At 36.3% G+C, this 23,144-nt stretch overlaps 1 protein-coding gene across 18 annotated transcripts in view; it reads left to right on the top strand.

The window, feature by feature from the left end:
- Positions 1-15,646, top strand: part of LOC100577772 — a 39,391-nt gene extending 23,745 nt beyond the window's left edge. For 14 of the 18 annotated variants that reach the window (XR_003305455.1, XR_003305454.1, XR_003305444.1 and 11 more), the window contains 2 exons: positions 12,084-12,515; positions 15,495-15,646. Coding sequence is in view for 2 of the 18 variants with exons in the window: in XM_026443267.1 (XP_026299052.1) it covers positions 15,495-15,587 (93 nt within the window). In the remaining 16 variants the exon portion in view is untranslated. Of the gene's footprint in view, positions 1-380; positions 2,477-6,729; positions 7,560-12,083; positions 12,516-15,494 lie in introns of those variants that run through there. The other 4 variants (XM_026443267.1, XM_026443266.1, XR_003305457.1 and 1 more) reach the window with 3 other exon arrangements.
- Positions 15,647-23,144: the final 7,498 nt, after the last annotated feature.

The raw sequence follows: 23,144 nt of genomic DNA, 5'->3' as shown, positions 1-23,144 counted from the left end.
TAATGTTATCCTACGATAGCGATCCATTAGCATTAATGATTCACGATTTTACGGTAAACTTGCGAAGTTAGCATTATCGCAAGCCCTGAGGCACCGTATATAGTTTGCGAAGTTGAAGCTATTGCTTTCCTGTATATTTATCCTCTACCTTTCCTTTACTTTTTTTCTTTATCAAAACAAATATAATTTCTCAATGTAATAATCTCAAAATCCTCAAAATACGACTTATATATTCGAAAGTTTGAATTCCAAAAATTTTACAAAATTATCCCTTTCCTTTTAATTTCATATTCCCACGAAAGAACGTCACTTTTTAAGAAACCGTCGCCAGATCCAGCAAAATAACCGATATTCCAAAATCAACTTTTCTTCTTCCGTAGGTGTGAACGCGTTTCTGGAGGCAAGTGCTCGCTGACGAGGTGGACAGAGCGTAAGAAAAAGAAAGAAAACGGGCTCGTGCAACCGTGAAACGCGATACACTGTCGATAGCCGGCCAGATATCGATCTCTTACATTGTGAGGCGAAAGAACGATCCCACTAGCGAAGCGTGAAACGCGTCTGGGCCGTGTGGGGCGTGGGTGTTCACTTCCTCGGTGGGTGAAGTCGGCGCTGAAACTGGTGAAACCAGGGTCCGGCGAACATTGAAAAAAGAAGAAAAAACAACGCTAATTCGGTGTCTGATTCTTCGATTATTCGTCTATCGGTGTTCGTTAAGCCGCCTCTCGTTCTTGTTCCTACATAATTGATTCCATTGGATCCGCGCGAGTGATCGTAGATCGCCTCTGGCTGCTGCCTCGGCTGCTGTCCACGCTCCTTTTCTTTGTATTTGTCGTGGTCTACTTGTGAACATTGATTTGTTGCCGTGTCGCTTTTAGGAAATTGGATGAATTATTAGGTGGGTTATTAGGACGGTGATTTGTTGGATCGAGCATTGGGCTTGGCCTGGGACGTTTGGAATTTCGACGACAAAAGTAGAAATCCATTTATCTGTTTATACACGTAAGAAGTAGCAAGATTTTCGAGTCGAGTTCGCGCTCCTTGTCTTCTATACCTGCCGTCGCTTGTATATCCTTCTCGATAATTTATATGATATAATTCGATTGAAATTTAAAAAACTATTAGTTATGCGACGAATCTTTTGCAATTTAGTTAAATATAAGATACAAAGTGGAATCTTAGTGTAATTTCGAATAATTTTTTCGATTAATTGGATCAAGAATCGAAGATTGATAAAAACAAAGAAAGGAAAGAGAGAAAATATTTTATTCGAAATCACACGCGTTCTCTTCCTTGCAATTCTTAAGCGCGAACGTGTTAATCACTGTCTCGTAAACCGTTTCTTCTTCAAAAATTTCTCGTTCAATTCCCAATGGATCTGAAACTCAGCATCGACATAAATGGTAAAAAATAATCCCTCGTTTTCTCCGATCGTATATCCGACTTTTACCGATCCAAAAGCGTCCACTTGACACCGTTAAATTTCCGTGAAACGCCCATCCGTTCCAGTGATCGATGCACGAGAGCCGTTTTGATCGTTGGCCAACCGAACGTTTTCTAAAAGAATTGCGAGAATCGAGGTAGAAGCGCGAGATTACATCGCGACAAATCGCGGTGGCCGCTTGTCGGGTTGCGACACACGGAGTGCACGCCTTGCACTCGAGTCCAATGGTCGATTAAAAGCAGATTTGTTGGGGTTCCACGCGTGCTCTGCCTGTTTCGGGCGAAAACGATTAAAGGTTGCCGCGGTTCTCTCTCTCTGCACGAAAACACGCGAAGCTCGCACATTTATTTCGTTCCCCTGAAACCGTTTTCCGCGAGAAAGATACGTCCGCTCGACCCGCTTCGCTTTCACCGTTGACTAACATTGTTTGTAATTGCTCAAATTACCGCTCGCGACAGTTCCAAGTTCCAGTTACAGTTGCCTAACGTCGATCACCCTTGGGTATTCACCCCATTTTCCGATCTCTCTTTCGTGGATTCGTTGATCGATGGGGCCCGTTCGATTTCTGACGTAAACCTATTAATTTTAGAAGAGAATTTCTTCTTTTACGGTATGTTCGGGATAAAAAAATTTTTCTTTCCAAACGATCGGACTTTTTTTTACTTGATGTTGCAAAAACAAAAGTTGCAATAATATAAATTTGTCGGATTACTTATGATTGGAACGATACGAGAAGTGTAAAAAATAATTGAAAAAGAATATCTTTTATAAATATTATCCAACTTTTCTTAACCAACTTGTTTAATGTATATATTTCCTCCGATTGTGAGTTTAATAGCTAGACTCGTTCGATAATTATATTAAAAACGTATAAATTATCCAATGAAAAGGAAAAAAAAGTCTATATTTCGCACGCAATTTCATAGCTGAGCGATAAATATAATTGCGACAAAATCACCGTAATAAATTAAGTATAATATAAGCGGGGATTGAAGGTGAATAAAACCAATCTATCATATCTATTAAACAGAAAGGGAAAAAAAATGGCCTTAAAAGCTAATAATTCCGCAAGGTAATCTTTGCACAATCTTAAAAACAGGCTGAACAGGCTCATACATCTTTCAATCCCATGGCATACGATAACATCGTAACGTTTCAGATCGCTACAATTCATCTATAACATTGTACCTCGGGCGACGAACGAGTTTTGCACCGGGTTTCGAACACAAGCGGGGAGAACCAGAACCTAACGCCAATTATCACGTAACGCGAGCACGTAATACACAGACACGCGGAACGTCTCGCGATAGCGTACATCAAGATCACCGGTTCTCCGCATCGCAATTAGAAAGAAATTGATTCTGTTTGCAACGGCCTTGGCTGTTTCTCAAGGTAGTCACCCCGATATTTCGAGGAGATTGCAGGTAGTCGTGGCCCGAGGCAGCACGCTGGCGCCTGGCCGGCGTTTCCTGGCCTGTCATTACCATACGCACTCATCCGTTGCACGCACGATCGTGCGTGAGCACGTGCACGCGTGGGAGTCGGGCCAAACGACGTCCAACAGTCTCGTGAGTTTTCGCGGGAAACTCGGTATCCCGTGCCCGCCAATATGGCGGATCGTTTTTCGATTATTCTCACTTGGAATTTTTGATTCGAGAGGAATGCGTTTTTATCGAATTTCCATTTCACGTTGAGAGTTTTTTTAGACGTAATTGGAAGGAACTTTCTTTTTGATGACTTTGATATCGATCGATTATGACGAAGTAAATTAATTTTTAATACTTTTTACGTGCGAGTTGTTGCAAGGAATTTGTAATTGCCAATATGGCGGACCGTTTTTCGATTATTCTCACTTGGAATTTTTGATTCGAGAGGAATGGGTTTTTATCGGATTTCCATTTCACGTTGAGAGTTTTTTTAGACGTAATTGGAAGGAACTTTCTTTTTGATGACTTCGATATCGATCGATTATGACGAAGTAAATTAATTTTTAATACTTTTTACGTGCAAGGAATTTGTTATTATTATGATTGCCAATATGGCGGATCGTTTTTTGATAGCTTTCACTTGGAATTTTTAGTTTGAGTGAATTTTCAGTTCTCATTTGATATTGAAAGTTTTTTGAATATAAGTAGAAGGAATTTTTTTCTTAATTTAATAGTATTTAATGAATTATATTGGAATACTTTTATTTTATACTTGTATTGTTTCATTTTTTATTTTGCTCTTCTTTGTAAAAATTCTTAGTAGATTTTATTAATTTGATATAAAGAATTATTTTTTTTTTACGTTTATGAGAATTCTTCTTTCTTATTAAATATGCTATTCATGGATTGTAATAGATCATTTAATTTTGGAATATCTTTAAATTACTATCTTTCAATAGATATTCAAGTCCTTCTCTCCTCTATAAAACTCTTTATTATCTTATATAATTTACATTACTTTTATTCACAATATTCCTCAGTATTCACGGCATTTTACAATATTCTACGTTTCATTATCCTTTATATTTATTCATTCGAGGGAACATGCTTTCTCTCGGTTGAACAAATACTCCGTAAAAACGTTCTCTTCTACAACGAATCTGCAAGAAGATCGATAAACTAGAGTCAATGATAAATTTCGATGCAAGAAATCTCTCGATCTTCTCCACCGGGGAGACACCGTTACAAGTTACGCAAGCTCGCGTCTCGCACACGGGATTCTTTCTCGTTTCACGAGTTTTCACTCGAAGAAATAACACCAATAATCATTTGTACGTCTCCATTAGGGGCTCCATGTGTCCATCGATGAAAACTCGCGCCGGGTTGGAATGCCGTGAACGCGTGAAACCGACAGCAATTTACCAAGCGTTCTTTTTTCTTCTTCTTCTTCTTCTTCTTTTTTTTTCAAGCTTCCCGAACAATGGCACCGCGTCTCTTTATTGCCGATGAGTATGCATTGGCTGCGGTCAAACCTCGTCACCGTGTGTGAAACTCGTCGCGATTATTTGTGGATTTATTTTCAAAGACGGGAGAGAAGAAGACGGAGTTGGCTGGTCCACGGTATTCGTGGCGAATATCTCTCTTCCGGTGGGGGGCGGGGCGGTCAAACCTCGTCACCGTGTGTGAAACTCGTCGCGATTATTTGTGATTTATTTTCAAAGACGGGAGAGAAGAAGACGGAGAGTTGGCTGGTCCACGGTATTCGTGGCGAATACGCCCTTCTCTATACGATAAGCGCGTAATGAATCGCAATAGAATGTCCGAATTATCGGTATGTGGATCGGCGGGAGGATTGATCGATAGATCTGTTGTTATCGGGGAAAGGCGAGAACGGAACGTTTCGTGAAAGGCGGTGTGGATTTTCTCGATTCTTTCGAGGTTAGTCGGTACGCGTGTAATTGATACACGATTGGCTATGCTGGCTGTATGTGGGTGATTTCTAGAATGTTTGAAATTTTAATTCTCCAACTCATTGACATGTTCACGAATTACGAAACAAATCGCTGCGAAGATAATTATTTTTAATCGGAATAGATGTGTGTTGTTCGAGTCATTTAATTTTTGAAATGTAAAAGTATTCAAAAGACTTCTTATTCGATCACGTTACTACAATCTCGCCAGCGCGAAATTCCACGTTCGAAATATCCACAAGTCGAAATCACGACCACTACTATCGTAAACAAAATCGCATGCACACCTCGTTCCACGTAACTTGCGAGCTATCAGAGAGCCATCGTTGGTCATACGGGCAAGAGATGATCGTCCAATTACTTTATAAACAGTACATAAACTGTTAGCACGGAAAACCCTCTCGACCAAAGATTCATCCCACGACTCGACCGTTGTTTACTTTCTAACGAACGATAGAATTAACGCGAGCACGAAGGAACACGCCGTCTCTGATCCTCTGATTTTACGCCGGGTTATCGATCCTGGAACGATGCCGGGCTACGCGGTGCACATGGCACGACAATGAGTCTACACGGCGGCCCACGCGAGCGCGCCGTGCTTTCGCCAACGCTGGCGATAATAGGATAATAACTCGATTTTATTGCCCACCTTGCCCTTCCCTTACTCTCTTTTCTCTCTAGGAAGACATTTTCTATCGTGCCTCGACGCGACCCTCTTCGCACAATGCGCTCTCTTTGTCGTTCCACTTATCTCATATATACCATGGCATCGGTAAATGCAACCCTCAATATCGGTAACGGGCTATGGGAATTGAGTAACGAAATTCGACTCATCGCACGACGTTTTTTAATTAACAAAGAGGGCTGCCCTTTCATCGATACGCGTTGCAAATAAAAGAATCGTGTAATATAACAAGAAAGAAATTTGTCAACTAATAAAGATTGTTTCATTCTATCGTAGAAAATATTATACCTACGTGTAACACGGGAGTGTCCACAGTGTACATGGCATTTCAGTAAAACGAGTAAATGGAAGTTTCTTTGGCGAGCACGAGAACTTAATGGTCTTGTTCAAAGTGTAAACGAACATTGTGTAATTCAACAACTGTTTCATTGATCACCACCTACGCTTCATAATTTCTTTTTCAACTGATAGCCAGTTCAATTTACAATATATACCGACGTGATACAACTCCGTTCTCGCTGGTCGATATTTAAATCTTGTATCCTCGAAAACACACCTTCTGAAATGTATTCAACGATTTAACGTAAGATGTTGTAGCTTTACTGTTTACTCAATGTAATACGAATTCTTCTCCTTCGTCAAATAATAATTAACGAATTTAAAAATCTATAATACATTTGGACCTCGTTGAATTCTCAATTAAATTTGAAAAGAGTAATTTTAAAAAGCTACTTCAAGGATTGGATTGGAATATTTTGTTATTGTCGCCAGGAATGCTCGAGCACGCGTGGAAAGCATCGAGGTGAAACCTGGATGCACCGAAAAGGGTCAAATAAGAGGCGCGCGTCACACGCCAGCATTTACGATGACCTAACAATGCATTCTGTTACGGGCAAAGAGAGGCGTAAATATGCTGGCTGCATAAACGACCGAGGCACACGGCACGCTCGTCCATGCAAACTCGACCTCGATTTTCCACCGACACGATAAACTTGCATCATCGTAAAACATTTTCCAGCGTGACACTTTATAGTGCACTCAATCCGCGTTAAATTTCGCGAGATTTCCTCGAGATACTTGAACGCCTCCTATCTGGATATCGATGAAGTTGCCACCAGGATTGGAAACTAAAAATAGCACGTTCGATTTCTTGATCGTATTCTTACGATCAGTTCCTTTCGTTTTTATTTATTTTTTTTTTTTTTTTACGGAATTATTTTATCATCAGCTCGAGAAATTATTTGTTTCGTAAGTCAATGAATTGGACAATTGGGTTAATTTAAAATGATATTCCTTTTTAGAAATGTTTGGATTTTAATTCTCAACTGATATCTCATAGGCATCTACAGTAGTTAGGTTTATTAATACCGTCTTAAAGTTGTATTAAACGCAACAATAAGTAACAATAATACGATGCCATAGGCATCAGTCGCGGAATCTGTTTAATGTTATCCTACGATAGCGATCCATTAGCATTAATGATTCACGATTTTACGGTAAACTTGCGAAGTTAGCATTATCGCAAGCCCTGAGGCACCGTATATAGTTTGCGAAGTTGAAGCTATTGCTTTCCTGTATATTTATCCTCTACCTTTCCTTTACTTTTTTTCTTTATCAAAACAAATATAATTTCTCAATGTAATAATCTCAAAATCCTCAAAATACGACTTATATATTCGAAAGTTTGAATTCCAAAAATTTTACAAAATTATCCCTTTCCTTTTAATTTCATATTCCCACGAAAGAACGTCACTTTTTAAGAAACCGTCGCCAGATCCAGCAAAATAACCGATATTCCAAAATCAACTTTTCTTCTTCCGTAGGTGTGAACGCGTTTCTGGAGGCAAGTGCTCGCTGACGAGGTGGACAGAGCGTAAGAAAAAGAAAGAAAACGGGCTCGTGCAACCGTGAAACGCGATACACTGTCGATAGCCGGCCAGATATCGATCTCTTACATTGTGAGGCGAAAGAACGATCCCACTAGCGAAGCGTGAAACGCGTCTGGGCCGTGTGGGGCGTGGGTGTTCACTTCCTCGGTGGGTGAAGTCGGCGCTGAAACTGGTGAAACCAGGGTCCGGCGAACATTGAAAAAAGAAGAAAAAACAACGCTAATTCGGTGTCTGATTCTTCGATTATTCGTCTATCGGTGTTCGTTAAGCCGCCTCTCGTTCTTGTTCCTACATAATTGATTCCATTGGATCCGCGCGAGTGATCGTAGATCGCCTCTGGCTGCTGCCTCGGCTGCTGTCCACGCTCCTTTTCTTTGTATTTGTCGTGGTCTACTTGTGAACATTGATTTGTTGCCGTGTCGCTTTTAGGAAATTGGATGAATTATTAGGTGGGTTATTAGGACGGTGATTTGTTGGATCGAGCATTGGGCTTGGCCTGGGACGTTTGGAATTTCGACGACAAAAGTAGAAATCCATTTATCTGTTTATACACGTAAGAAGTAGCAAGATTTTCGAGTCGAGTTCGCGCTCCTTGTCTTCTATACCTGCCGTCGCTTGTATATCCTTCTCGATAATTTATATGAATAATTCGATTGAAATTTAAAAAACTATTAGTTATGCGACGAATCTTTTGCAATTTAGTTAAATATAAGATACAAAGTGGAATCTTAGTGTAATTTCGAATAATTTTTTCGATTAATTGGATCAAGAATCGAAGATTGATAAAAACAAAGAAAGGAAAGAGAGAAAATATTTTATTCGAAATCACACGCGTTCTCTTCCTTGCAATTCTTAAGCGCGAACGTGTTAATCACTGTCTCGTAAACCGTTTCTTCTTCAAAAATTTCTCGTTCAATTCCCAATGGATCTGAAACTCAGCATCGACATAAATGGTAAAAAATAATCCCTCGTTTTCTCCGATCGTATATCCGACTTTTACCGATCCAAAAGCGTCCACTTGACACCGTTAAATTTCCGTGAAACGCCCATCCGTTCCAGTGATCGATGCACGAGAGCCGTTTTGATCGTTGGCCAACCGAACGTTTTCTAAAAGAATTGCGAGAATCGAGGTAGAAGCGCGAGATTACATCGCGACAAATCGCGGTGGCCGCTTGTCGGGTTGCGACACACGGAGTGCACGCCTTGCACTCGAGTCCAATGGTCGATTAAAAGCAGATTTGTTGGGGTTCCACGCGTGCTCTGCCTGTTTCGGGCGAAAACGATTAAAGGTTGCCGCGGTTCTCTCTCTCTGCACGAAAACACGCGAAGCTCGCACATTTATTTCGTTCCCCTGAAACCGTTTTCCGCGAGAAAGATACGTCCGCTCGACCCGCTTCGCTTTCACCGTTGACTAACATTGTTTGTAATTGCTCAAATTACCGCTCGCGACAGTTCCAAGTTCCAGTTACAGTTGCCTAACGTCGATCACCCTTGGGTATTCACCCCATTTTCCGATCTCTCTTTCGTGGATTCGTTGATCGATGGGGCCCGTTCGATTTCTGACGTAAACCTATTAATTTTAGAAGAGAATTTCTTCTTTTACGGTATGTTCGGGATAAAAAAATTTTTCTTTCCAAACGATCGGACTTTTTTTTACTTGATGTTGCAAAAACAAAAGTTGCAATAATATAAATTTGTCGGATTACTTATGATTGGAACGATACGAGAAGTGTAAAAAATAATTGAAAAAGAATATCTTTTATAAATATTATCCAACTTTTCTTAACCAACTTGTTTAATGTATATATTTCCTCCGATTGTGAGTTTAATAGCTAGACTCGTTCGATAATTATATTAAAAACGTATAAATTATCCAATGAAAGGAAAAAAAAGTCTATATTTCGCACGCAATTTCATAGCTGAGCGATAAATATAATTGCGACAAAATCACCGTAATAAATTAAGTATAATATAAGCGGGGATTGAAGGTGAATAAAACCAATCTATCATATCTATTAAACAGAAAGGGAAAAAAAATGGCCTTAAAAGCTAATAATTCCGCAAGGTAATCTTTGCACAATCTTAAAAACAGGCTGAACAGGCTCATACATCTTTCAATCCCATGGCATACGATAACATCGTAACGTTTCAGATCGCTACAATTCATCTATAACATTGTACCTCGGGCGACGAACGAGTTTTGCACCGGGTTTCGAACACAAGCGGGGAGAACCAGAACCTAACGCCAATTATCACGTAACGCGAGCACGTAATACACAGACACGCGGAACGTCTCGCGATAGCGTACATCAAGATCACCGGTTCTCCGCATCGCAATTAGAAAGAAATTGATTCTGTTTGCAACGGCCTTGGCTGTTTCTCAAGGTAGTCACCCCGATATTTCGAGGAGATTGCAGGTAGTCGTGGCCCGAGGCAGCACGCTGGCGCCTGGCCGGCGTTTCCTGGCCTGTCATTACCATACGCACTCATCCGTTGCACGCACGATCGTGCGTGAGCACGTGCACGCGTGGGAGTCGGGCCAAACGACGTCCAACAGTCTCGTGAGTTTTCGCGGGAAACTCGGTATCCCGTGCCCGCCAATATGGCGGATCGTTTTTCGATTATTCTCACTTGGAATTTTTGATTCGAGAGGAATGCGTTTTTATCGAATTTCCATTTCACGTTGAGAGTTTTTTTAGACGTAATTGGAAGGAACTTTCTTTTTGATGACTTTGATATCGATCGATTATGACGAAGTAAATTAATTTTTAATACTTTTTACGTGCGAGTTGTTGCAAGGAATTTGTAATTGCCAATATGGCGGACCGTTTTTCGATTATTCTCACTTGGAATTTTTGATTCGAGAGGAATGGGTTTTTATCGGATTTCCATTTCACGTTGAGAGTTTTTTTAGACGTAATTGGAAGGAACTTTCTTTTTGATGACTTCGATATCGATCGATTATGACGAAGTAAATTAATTTTTAATACTTTTTACGTGCAAGGAATTTGTTATTATTATGATTGCCAATATGGCGGATCGTTTTTTGATAGCTTTCACTTGGAATTTTTAGTTTGAGTGAATTTTCAGTTCTCATTTGATATTGAAAGTTTTTTGAATATAAGTAGAAGGAATTTTTTTCTTAATTTAATAGTATTTAATGAATTATATTGGAATACTTTTATTTTATACTTGTATTGTTTCATTTTTTATTTTGCTCTTCTTTGTAAAAATTCTTAGTAGATTTTATTAATTTGATATAAAGAATTATTTTTTTTTTACGTTTATGAGAATTCTTCTTTCTTATTAAATATGCTATTCATGGATTGTAATAGATCATTTAATTTTGGAATATCTTTAAATTACTATCTTTCAATAGATATTCAAGTCCTTCTCTCCTCTATAAAACTCTTTATTATCTTATATAATTTACATTACTTTTATTCACAATATTCCTCAGTATTCACGGCATTTTACAATATTCTACGTTTCATTATCCTTTATATTTATTCATTCGAGGGAACATGCTTTCTCTCGGTTGAACAAATACTCCGTAAAAACGTTCTCTTCTACAACGAATCTGCAAGAAGATCGATAAACTAGAGTCAATGATAAATTTCGATGCAAGAAATCTCTCGATCTTCTCCACCGGGGAGACACCGTTACAAGTTACGCAAGCTCGCGTCTCGCACACGGGATTCTTTCTCGTTTCACGAGTTTTCACTCGAAGAAATAACACCAATAATCATTTGTACGTCTCCATTAGGGGCTCCATGTGTCCATCGATGAAAACTCGCGCCGGGTTGGAATGCCGTGAACGCGTGAAACCGACAGCAATTTACCAAGCGTTCTTTTTTCTTCTTCTTCTTCTTCTTCTTTTTTTTTCAAGCTTCCCGAACAATGGCACCGCGTCTCTTTATTGCCGATGAGTATGCATTGGCTGCGGTCAAACCTCGTCACCGTGTGTGAAACTCGTCGCGATTATTTGTGGATTTATTTTCAAAGACGGGAGAGAAGAAGACGGAGTTGGCTGGTCCACGGTATTCGTGGCGAATAAGTGTACTGGACACGGTTGTCGGGAAGCAATGCCATCCTCGGCCTTTCACCGCGTTACCGATGCACCTGAACGCAGGTGCATCGACTCGGGGTGTAGGAAGAGGCTAAGAGGTGCATCGCGATGGCCCTGATTTCGAATTATTTGTTAATGCCGCTATATCAAATTTCGCAAGAGATGTATCATAAAAGATCGTAAAAGATGTTAATTTTTAGAAAGTGTTTTTTAAACAATAATTCTTTCAATTTATATATACATGTTGATTCATCTTTAGAATAATTTTATTAAATAAAAAAGTCTTGTTTATCTATTTTTAATTATATATATCTGTATATATCTTTTTTGAAAATATATTTTATAAAAGTAAGAAAGAATATAATTGAAATTGGATCATTTTGATTTGTTATATTGCTACGTGTTTTCAGAAAATTAATAAGAGATCATTATACATCTTCTTCCATAACAAATACAATATTATCATCAGAATAATTCTATCATTAACGAATATTTCAATGGAAGCATACTCGTTATTGAAAATAAAATTTATTATAATTAAAATATTCTGGAATAGAAGAGCATCGTTAAAAATAATGCTAAACGTTAAAATTTATTTTCAGATAAAATTCCCCTGTACACATATTCGTCCCTCGATACCGACTTATCGCATTAGTCCAGCTGACGAATCCCCGACAGCTCGAGCAGCATAACGATGCTATCTCGGGCACGATTTCAACGAGCATGGCCCATTAAGCGGGACAGCCGGTGTCTAACGGAAGCGTGTCAATCAGCTAAGGCCTCGCAGCATCGTGTGTACCCGCGATCTATCGACACGTTTCTCGATCGTGCGAATCGTCGCGCGAGCGGACGACACGAGGCTCTCGAGTGCCGGAAGGCCGTACGCGGCAGCCTCATCATGGAGGACTTGAGAAATAGACACATTACGGCGTGTAACTCGGACTGGGCTGGCTGTCATTAACCGCGTCATCCCGTGGAATGCCTATACGTGAATCGAGACCATCCTGCACACGTTTGGCCTTGAATTTATCCAAGTGAGTTCAAATCTCCAAAATTTAATCAAATTATTATTCCAATTTTATTTTTCTGGAATGAAATCTTTAGGAATTTCGTGATAATTTTGTGTTTTGGGAATTATTTTTATCGATGGTTTGAGAAAGATGAAAGAGTTCTCTTTTTATATGTATGTTTAAAGATCAATTTAGAAGAGGATACAATTATTATTGTACATTATATCGAAAAATGATGTGAAAGTCTTTATATACTCTTAGCAGAGTATCGAAACATTGTATCGATTCTTACATCTCTTATCTTACCATTTCAATTACTTTCGTAATACAACCGAATACGAGTTTCCCGTATTTAATTTCTACTTCTCCCCATACGTCGTTCGTATAATAGTACACCGATACTTACGATAGTATACATTGCCAACACTGCATCGACTTCACAAAACAAATTATCCACTCTACAAATTTCCCCTCGAATCCTCCGTGGAATCAATCAAACCGTATCAATCGATCAGGAGAACGCAAACCCAATCTCCTCCACTCCCCGTGGCCTCCGCTCGCCCGTCGAGTTTCTCGATCGTCGTCCGAGGTGGTCGACTCGCGGGAGGCCGAGGAGCGGACGAAGAAGAAGAACCGCGGATCTATTTGCCAGAAATGGCAACGGGCACGGTAATGTGGAACGTCTTACGGAGGCCTTTACGCCGAGGCTGACCTTTACGCGTCTCTGGAGAGAGGGATGGACCCGCATATCGGCGAGGCTCTCCTCGACTCGGCTCGATTATCGCTCGCCCGATCGACGCGCGCGGCGAACCGTTCAATTTTCACGCGCCAACCCGCCGAATTTCCGCTCCACGCCACTCGTGATTCACAAACTATTTTCGAACGAAAGCAAAGGGGAAATTAATCGATTAAATATTCAGTCTTACGTGTTTGTTGCTTGCTGGCTTCGATGTTTGAGTAAGAAAGTAGATGGTTTGCAATTATAAATTTATTTCTTCTATTTTCTTTTTTTTTTTTTTTTTTTTTTAGAGGAGGTTAGAAATTTTACATAATAATATACCAATTATCAATTGTATCGTCTATAAAATTGTATCAAATCTATTTTATGTGATTGAAAGGGTTTGAAGAAGTATACGTGTTCGATTTCATTTTGGAAAGTTGTCTGTTTACGTTATGACAAGGTTGAATCATCGAATGTTTTGTCTCACCCCCTCCTCGTTGATCCTTTCTCGTAGCCTCTTATGCAATCGTATACGTATCATTGCGAGCCGCATAGGTGAACGACGATCCCGTTGATAGCCGGTCGTGTTCTTACCTTGATTCCCTCTCTGGAAACCTGTTAACGCTTAATAAGTAATGGACTTATTTGCCGATCTCCGCGATACCGTGCCTTATATAATGGGCTTTTCTGCTTTTATTCTCTCGTTTGTTTATCCTGTTCGCATTACCCCTCGCTATGAATATGTTAATTATCGTCCATCGTCTGTAGCAATCACGTGCAAACAATACGAGGAGACCATCGCTTGCGTTTAAATTACGATTACGTATAATATCGAAATGATCTTAAGCTCTGTTGTAACCTAGTTACATGTATCTATTCCATACACTTTCGAATTTCATTTTTGAGAACAGAATTAATAAAAGACTGTGAGAGAGATTTCACACAATTACGATTAAATCTTCTATCGAATAATTTTTACTTGTAAATATATTCAAAATATTCGAAATAATTACTCTTTCATTCATCTTTTCCTTTCCCCACCCAATATTGTAATCTTCGTTCTCCTCCCTTTTTTTTTCTCATCTCATCTTCTCGACCGGCCAAAGAGATTCTATCGAGTGACATTTAGCGTTCGACACGAGTCGATATCATCTCCTCGCGGGGATACGCGGCGCGCACGTAAATCGATTCGATTCGATTTACGTGCACGCTGTTCGCGCGATGTATCTCGGGTACACGATCTCCCCGCGGCGTTAATTATTTCCGTTCGCATTATACCGCATGTTAATTAACTGTAACGTCGTGTGCACGCCCCGAAAAATAATTTCAGGTTTCGCCGTTCCCGCGCCCGATGGGCGTGCACCAGAAAATCGCTCGCGCTCGGGCACGTGGTAATTAATTCGATACGCCGCGTCGGATCGCGTTATCATTATTAAGCGCGTGATCGGGCGTTATCGCTACGTTCGATCCACTCTTACCACTCCCGGAAGAAAAATCGGCCAACGGTGTCTCGATTCGTTTCATCGTTGGTTTTAATGCCACGATGCCAACGCGGTCCTACATTGTGGACGATAAAACGATTAATATATATATATGGATCGCAAGATATATATCGATGGAACGTTTGTTAAAGGAAGAAGAAAGATCGATCTATATATCTATGGTTTTACGATCGTAAATTATTGGTCGAAACAGGTCCTCGATCGATCTTTGATGTTTCTTTTCGGGGATGGGAAAGTGGTACACACGTTAGTCACGAATTTTACCTTTGTAATATCGATGGAAATTGAGAAAAGATAAATTTACTAGGTTAATTGTTATTTAATTTATGTGACGATTCAATTTCTTCGTTTAACATACGAAAAGAAGTTCTTAGAATATTTTTAAAACATCTTATAATATTAAATATAATATTATCTATTCGAGTGAATATTTTAAATTTATTGATAATAAGATTTTGGATAAAATGTTTTATAAGAGTTTATTCTGTCGGGGTTTTTTATTAAGTAAAAGAGGAAGACAACGTAATATTCGTTCCCTTGCGTAACTCATGGTACGCTGTGGAATGGTACTTCGCCTACAGGTGGAGGAGGATCGAACGAGTGACCTAACGATACTTGCGTTCGATACGGTGTAACGTTATAGATATTCGAGCACTTGGAGAGCCATCGCCGTTTACGCCCAACGTCGATCGGGCCTGTGAAACGAAACAATTGTTCTTTGCAGCCGCGGGAGAAATGAATGACTTGGGTATTCATCCTTTTCTTTTTCTGTGTTCTCAGGTGAACGAGACCGGTCGGCCGATCTTCAGGAGAAAGAGGGGGAGTAAGAAGAATGCCAGTTCGATAAAGAAAAGACACTTCACGACCCTGTGAAATGGTACAATGATTCCAAGACTTTCGAAAATCATCGCAAGGAAGACTATCGGGATCAAGATACATCGATGATCAAGATACCTCTACTATCTTCTCACAGCTCAAGTGGACAATATCATATATTTAGATTTTAAATAGGGAAATCACAATTGTATATAGTATTTTTTTATAAATATATTTATAGAGATTGTAATATCATGTACACGAAACTTTGTAATATATTGTTCAATAAATTATATGTTTAACAAAATATTTGAAGTATATTTCTTTCCATATCCTTATCACTTTCCATATCATTAAAAGATACGAAATCGCTTGCTACATTCCGAAATTTACATTTTTTTAAATTTCTTTTTTCAAATTCTCATCAGATAAAAATTACGTAATAGTTTACTAAACTATAATTAATTGATTCTAAATATTTTCAATCAAGAAAAAAAATGGTAGCAGTAAAAAGTACGCATGGAAAAGGTAAATATAAGAAAAATCTATAAAACTCAAATTTAAATTATACTCTAATAAACTCCAAATATAAAAATCAAAAAACTGGATGACTATATAATTCGGACATCAAAAAATATATATCAAAAATTACTAAAAATAATCGAGATAATCTAAATAATAGAATTACAATGCTTGAAAAATAAAAAATAAAAAAAATGTTAAAAAAACGTACGAAAAATCTTCACGATAAAAAATAAGCTTGAAAAAAGTAAGTATCAAAATATATATAAATTGTAAAAAAAAAAGGACTTAAAACTCTTAAAAAATGGAAAAACTAAAAAAAACGATAAAAAAGTAAGTACGAGAACGGTAAATGAATGATAGCAGTGAAAAAACTCCTTCAAAACTATGCTCTCCTAATAGAAAGTCGAATTCCCGGCTAAAAGTTTCGTTTGTTCCAACACATCAAAACATTTCCAAGAATTCGACCTTAATTCATGGAATTTCTAAAATTCTCAGAATTTGACGTCACTTCCAAGAATTTTACAGATTCCAAGAATTTGACGTCATTTCTCGGAAAAATTTTTCAATCGACCTCCTGTCGTATCATGTTCTCCTAATACAAAGTTGAATTTTTGGACAAAAGTTTCGTTCGTTCGAAAATTTGGAAATTTCTAAGAATTGGACGTGACTTCCAAGAAATTTGGAAATTCCCAGAATTTGACGTCATTTCTTGGAAAAATTTTTCGATCGACCTCCTATTGTATCATGTTCTCCTAATACAAAGTGGAATTTTTGGACAAAAATTTTTCTATCGCTCAAGGAATTTCGAAATATTTTTTCTTATATATCTCGCTTATTATTCAGAATATGAAAAAATGTTTCAAATAAAAGTTGAATGGTTTAAAAAGGACTATATACCGGTGATCTCATATTTTTAATAGATTGACCACTAAAGAGCTTTTTAAGCACAACTTTATTTTTTTTACTGATAACATGTATTTTTTAAGGCGCCAGTCGATAGAGCGTAAAATTTCCTATAAAAAAGTATTAACCTACTTATAGCGAAAAACCATTAGTTTAGGAGATACAGCAAAAATTAAAAATTTTAGGAGGTCGACCTCCTGTCACATCATGTTCTCCTAATACAAAGTGGAATTTTTGGACAAAAATTTTTCTTCGGTCACCGAAATTTCGACGTTTATACCTTTTTTTTAATATCTCGCTTATTATTCAGAATATTAAAAAATGTTTCAAATAAAAGTTGAATGGTTTAAAAAGGACTATATACCGGTGATCTCATATTTTTAATAGATTGACCAGTAAAGAGCTTTTTAAGCACAACTTATTTTTTTTACTGATAACATGTATTTTTTAAGGCGCCAGTCGATAGAGCGTAAAATTTCCTATAAAAAAGTATTAACCTACTTATAGCGAAAAACCATTAGTTTAGGAGATACAGCAAAAATTAAAAATTTTTAGGAGGTCGACCTCCTGTCACATCATGTTCTCCTAATACAAAGTGGAATTTTTGGACAAAAATTTTTCTTCGGTCACCGAAATTTCGACGTTTATACCTTTTTTTTAATATCTCGCTTATTATTCAGAATATTAAAAAATGTTTCAAATAAAAGTTGAATGGTTTCGAAAGGGCTATATTATGACCTCTCAATTTTTTAGTAGGTTGACCAATAAGGAGCTTTTTAAGCACAACTTTATTTTTTTTACTGATAACATGTATTTTTTAAGGCGCCAGTCGATAGAGCGTAAAATTTCCTATAAAAAAGTATTAACCTACTTATAGCGAAAACCATTAGTTTAGGAGATACAGCAAAAATTAAAAATTTTTAGGAGGTCGACCTCCTGTCACATCATGTTCTCCTAATACAAAGTGGAATTTTTGGACAAAAATTTTTCTTCGGTCACCGAAATTTCGACGTTTATACCTTTTTTTTAATATCTCGCTTATTATTCAGAATATTAAAAAATGTTTCAAATAAAAGTTGAATGGTTTCGAAAGGGCTATATTATGACCCTCTCAATTTTTTAGTAGGTTGACCAATAAGGAGCTTTTTAAGCACAACTTTATTTTTTTACATGATAACATGTATTTTTTAAGGCGCCAGTCGATAGAGCGTAAAATTTCCTATAAAAAAGTATTAACCTACTTATAGCGAAAAGCCATTAGTTTAGGAGATACAGCAAAAATTAAAAATTTTTAGGAGGTCGACCTCCTGTCACATCATGTTCTCCTAATACAAAGTGGAATTTTTGGACAAAAATTTTTCTTCGGTCACCGAAATTTCGACGTTTATACTTTTTTTTAATATCTCGCTTATTATTCAGAATATTAAAAAATGTTTCAATAAAAGTTGAATGGTTTCGAAAGGGCTATATTATGACCCTCTCAATTTTTTAGCAGGTTGACCAATAAGGAGCTTTTTAAGCACAACTTTATTTTTTTTACTGATAACATGTATTTTTTAAGGCGCCAGTCGATAGAGCGTAAAATTTCCTATAAAAAAGTATTAACCTACTTATAGCGAAAAACCATTAGTTTAGGAGATACAGCAAAAATTAAAAATTTTTAGGAGGTCGACCTCCTGTCACATCATGTTCTCCTAATACAAAGTGGAATTTTTGGACAAAAATTTTTCTTCGGTCACGAAATTTCGAGTATACCTTTTTTTAATATCTCGCTTATTATTCAGAATATTAAAAAATGTTTCAATAAAAGTTGAATGGTTTCAAAGGGCTATATTTGCCCTCTCATTTTTTAGTAGGTTGACCAATAAGAGCTTTTTAAGCACAACTTTATTTTTTTTACTGATAACATGTATTTTTTAAGGCGCCAGTCGATAGAGCGTAAAATTTCCTATAAAAAGTATTAACCTACTTATAGCGAAAAACCATTAGTTTAGGAGATACAGCAAAAATTAAAAATTTTTAGGAGGTCGACCTCCTGTCACATCATGTTCTCCTAATACAAAGTGGAATTTTTGGACAAAAATTTTTCTTCGGTCACCGAATTTCGACTTATACTTTTTTTAATATCTCGCTTATTATTCAGAATATTAAAAAATGTTTCAAATAAAAGTTGAATGGTTTCAAAAGGGCTATATTATGACCCTCTCAATTTTTTATAGGTTGACCAATAAGAGCTTTTTAAGCACAACTTTATTTTTTTTACTGATAACATGTATTTTTTAAGGCGCCAGTCGATAGAGCGTAAAATTTCCTATAAAAAAGTATTAACCTACTTATAGCGAAAACCATTAGTTTAGGAGATACAGCAAAAATTAAAAATTTTTAGGAGGTCGACCTCCTGTCACATCATGTTCTCCTAATACAAAGTGGAATTTTTGGACAAAAATTTTTCTTCGGTCACGAATTTCGACGTATACTTTTTTTTAATATCTCGCTTATTATTCAGAATATTAAAAAATGTTTCAAATAAAAGTTGAATGGTTTCAAAGGGCTATATTATGACCTCTCATTTTTTAGTAGGTTGACCAATAAGGAGCTTTTTAAGCACAACTTTATTTTTTTTACTGATAACATGTATTTTTTAAGGCGCCAGTCGATAGAGCGTAAAATTTCCTATAAAAAAGTATTAACCTACTTATAGCGAAAAACCATTAGTTTAGGAGATACAGCAAAAATTAAAAATTTTAGGAGGTCGACCTCCTGTCACATCATGTTCTCCTAATACAAAGTGGAATTTTTGGACAAAAATTTTTCTTCGGTCAGGAATTTCGATATACTTTTTTTTAATATCTCGCTTATTATTCAGAATATTAAAAAAGTTTCAAATAAAAGTTGAATGGTTTGAAAGGGCTATATTATGCCCTCTCATTTTTTAGTAGATTGACCAATAAGGAGCTTTTTAAGCACAACTTTATTTTTTTTACTGATAACATGTATTTTTTAAGGCGCCAGTCGATAGAGCGTAAAATTTCCTATAAAAAAGTATTAACCTACTTATAGCGAAAAACCATTAGTTTAGGAGATACAGCAAAAATTAAAAATTTTAGGAGGTCGACCTCCTGTCACATCATGTTCTCCTAATACAAAGTGGAATTTTTGGACAAAAATTTTTCTTCGTCACGAATTTCGACGTATCTTTTTTTAATATCTCGCTTATTATTCAGAATATTAAAAAATGTTTCAAATAAAAGTTGAATGGTTTCGAAAGGGCTATATTATGCCCTCTCATTTTTTAGTAGGTTGACCAATAAGAGCTTTTTAAGCACAACTTTATTTTTTTTACTGATAACATGTATTTTTTAAGGCGCCAGTCGATAGAGCGTAAAATTTCCTATAAAAAAGTATTAACCTACTTATAGCGAAAACCATTAGTTTAGGAGATACAGCAAAAATTAAAAATTTTAGGAGGTCGACCTCCTGTCACATCATGTTCTCCTAATACAAAGTGGAATTTTTGGACAAAAATTTTTCTTCGGTCACGAATTTCGAGATACTTTTTTTTAATATCTCGTTATTATTCAGAATATTAAAAAATGTTTCAAATAAAAGTTGAATGGTTTAAAAGGGCTATATTCTGCCCTCTCATTTTTTAATAGATTGACCAATAAAGAGCTTTTTAAGCACAACTTTATTTTTTTTACTGATAACATGTATTTTTTAAGGCGCCAGTCGATAGAGCGTAAAATTTCCTATAAAAAAGTATTAACCTACTTATAGCGAAAACCATTAGTTTAGGAGATAAGCAAAAATTAAAAATTTTAGGAGGTCGACCTCCTGTCACATCATGTTCTCCTAATACAAAGTGGAATTTTTGGACAAAAATTTTTCTTCGGTCAGGAATTTCGAATACTTTTTTTTAATATCTCGTTATTATTCAGAATATTAAAAAAGTTTCAAATAAAAGTTGAATGGTTTAAAAGGGCTATATTCTGCCTCTTACTTTTTTAATAGATTGACCAATAAAGAGCTTTTTAAGCACAACTTTATTTTTTTTACTGATAACATGTATTTTTTAAGGCGCCAGTCGATAGAGCGTAAAATTTCCTATAAAAAAGTATTAACCTACTTATAGCGAAAAACCATTAGTTTAGGAGATATAGCAAAAATTAAAAATTTTAGGAGGTCGACCTCCTGTCACATCATGTTCTCCTAATACAAAGTGGAATTTTTGGACAAAAATTTTTCTTCGTCTAGAATTTCGACATACTTTTTTTTAATATCTCGTTTATTATTCAGAATATTAAAAAAGTTTCAGATAAAAGTTGAATGGTTTAAAAAGGGCTATATTCCTGCGCTCTTACTTTTTTAACAGATTGACCAATAAGAGCTTTTTAAGCACAACTTTATTTTTTTTACGATAACATGTATTTTTTAAGGCGCCAGTCGATAGAGCGTAAAATTTCCTATAAAAAGTATTAACCTACTTATAGCGAAAAACCATTAGTTTAGGAGATATAGCAAAAATTAAAAATTTGTAGGAGGTCGACCTCCTGTCACATCATGTTCTCCTAATACAAAGTGGAATTTTTGGACAAAAATTTTTCTTCGCTCAGGAATTTCGAATACTTTTTTTTAATATCTCGTTTATTATTCAGAATATTAAAAAAGTTTCAATAAAAGTTGAATGGTTTAAAAGGGCTATATTCTGCCTCTATTTTTTAACAGATTGACCAATAAAGAGCTTTTTAAGCACAACTTTATTTTTTTTACAGATAACATGTATTTTTTAAGGCGCCAGTCGATAGAGCGTAAAATTTCCTATAAAAAAGTATTAACCTACTTATAGCGAAAAACCATTAGTTTAGGAGATACAGCAAAAATTAAAAATTTTTAGGAGGTCGACCTCCTGTCACATCATGTTCTCCTAATACAAAGTGGAATTTTTGGACAAAAATTTTTCTTCGGTCAGGAATTTCGAATACTTTTTTTTAATATCTCGTTATTATTCAGAATATTAAAAAAGTTTCAAATAAAAGTTGAATGGTTTCGAAAGGGCTATATTTGACCCTCTCATTTTTTATAGGTTGACCAATAAGGAGCTTTTTAAGCACAACTTTATTTTTTTTACTGATAACATGTATTTTTAAGGCGCCAGTCGATAGAGCCTAAAATTTCCTATAAAAAAGTATTAACCTACTTATAGCGAAAAACCATTAGTTTAGGAGATACAGCAAGAATTAAAAATTTTTAGGAGGTCGACCTCCTGTCACATCATGTTCTCCTAATACAAAGTGGAATTTTTGGACAAAAATTTTTCTTCGGTCACCGAAATTTCGACGTTTATACCTTCTTTTTAATATCTCGCTTATTATTCAGAATATTAAAAAATGTTTCAAATAAAAGTTGAATGGTTTCGAAAGGGCTATATTATGACCCTCTCAATTTTTTAGTAGGTTGACCAATAAGGAGCTTTTTAAGCACAACATTATTTTTTTTACTGATAACATGTATTTTTTAAGGCGCCAGTCGATAGAGCATAAAATTTCCTATAAAAAAGTATTAACCTACTTATAGCGAAAAGCCATTAGTTTAGGAGATACAGCAAAAATTAAAAATTTTTAGGAGGTCGACCTCCTGTCACATCATGTTCTCCTAATACAAAGTGGAATTTTTGGACAAAAATTTTTCTTCGGTCACCGAAATTTCGACGTTTATACCTTTTTTTTAATATCTCGCTTATTATTCAGAATATTAAAAAATGTTTCAAATAAAAGTTGAATGGTTTAAAAAGGACTATATACCGGTGATCTCATATTTTTAATAGATTGACCAGTAAAGAGCTTTTTAAGCACAACCTTATTTTTTTTACTGATAACATGTATTTTTTAAGGCGCCATTCGATAGAGCGTAAAATTTCCTATAAAAAAGTATTAACCTACTTATAGCGAAGAACCATTAGTTTAGGAGATACAGCAAAAATTAAAAATTTTTAGGAGGTCGACCTCCTGTCACATCATGTTCTCCTAATACAAAGTGGAATTTTTGGACAAAAATTTTTCTTCGGTCACCGAAATTTCGACGTTTATACCTTTTATTTAATATCTCGCTTATTATTCAGAATATTAAAAAATGTTTCAAATAAAAGTTGAATGGTTTCGAAAGGGCTATATTATGACCCTCTCAATT

This window comes from Apis mellifera, linkage group LG10 (genome assembly GCF_003254395.2).
Source record: "Apis mellifera strain DH4 linkage group LG10, Amel_HAv3.1, whole genome shotgun sequence".
In the NCBI taxonomy this organism is placed as follows: domain Eukaryota; kingdom Metazoa; phylum Arthropoda; class Insecta; order Hymenoptera; family Apidae; genus Apis; species Apis mellifera.
Note: the sequence above shows the minus strand (reverse complement) of the source record. Positions and strands in the feature narration are given on the sequence as shown.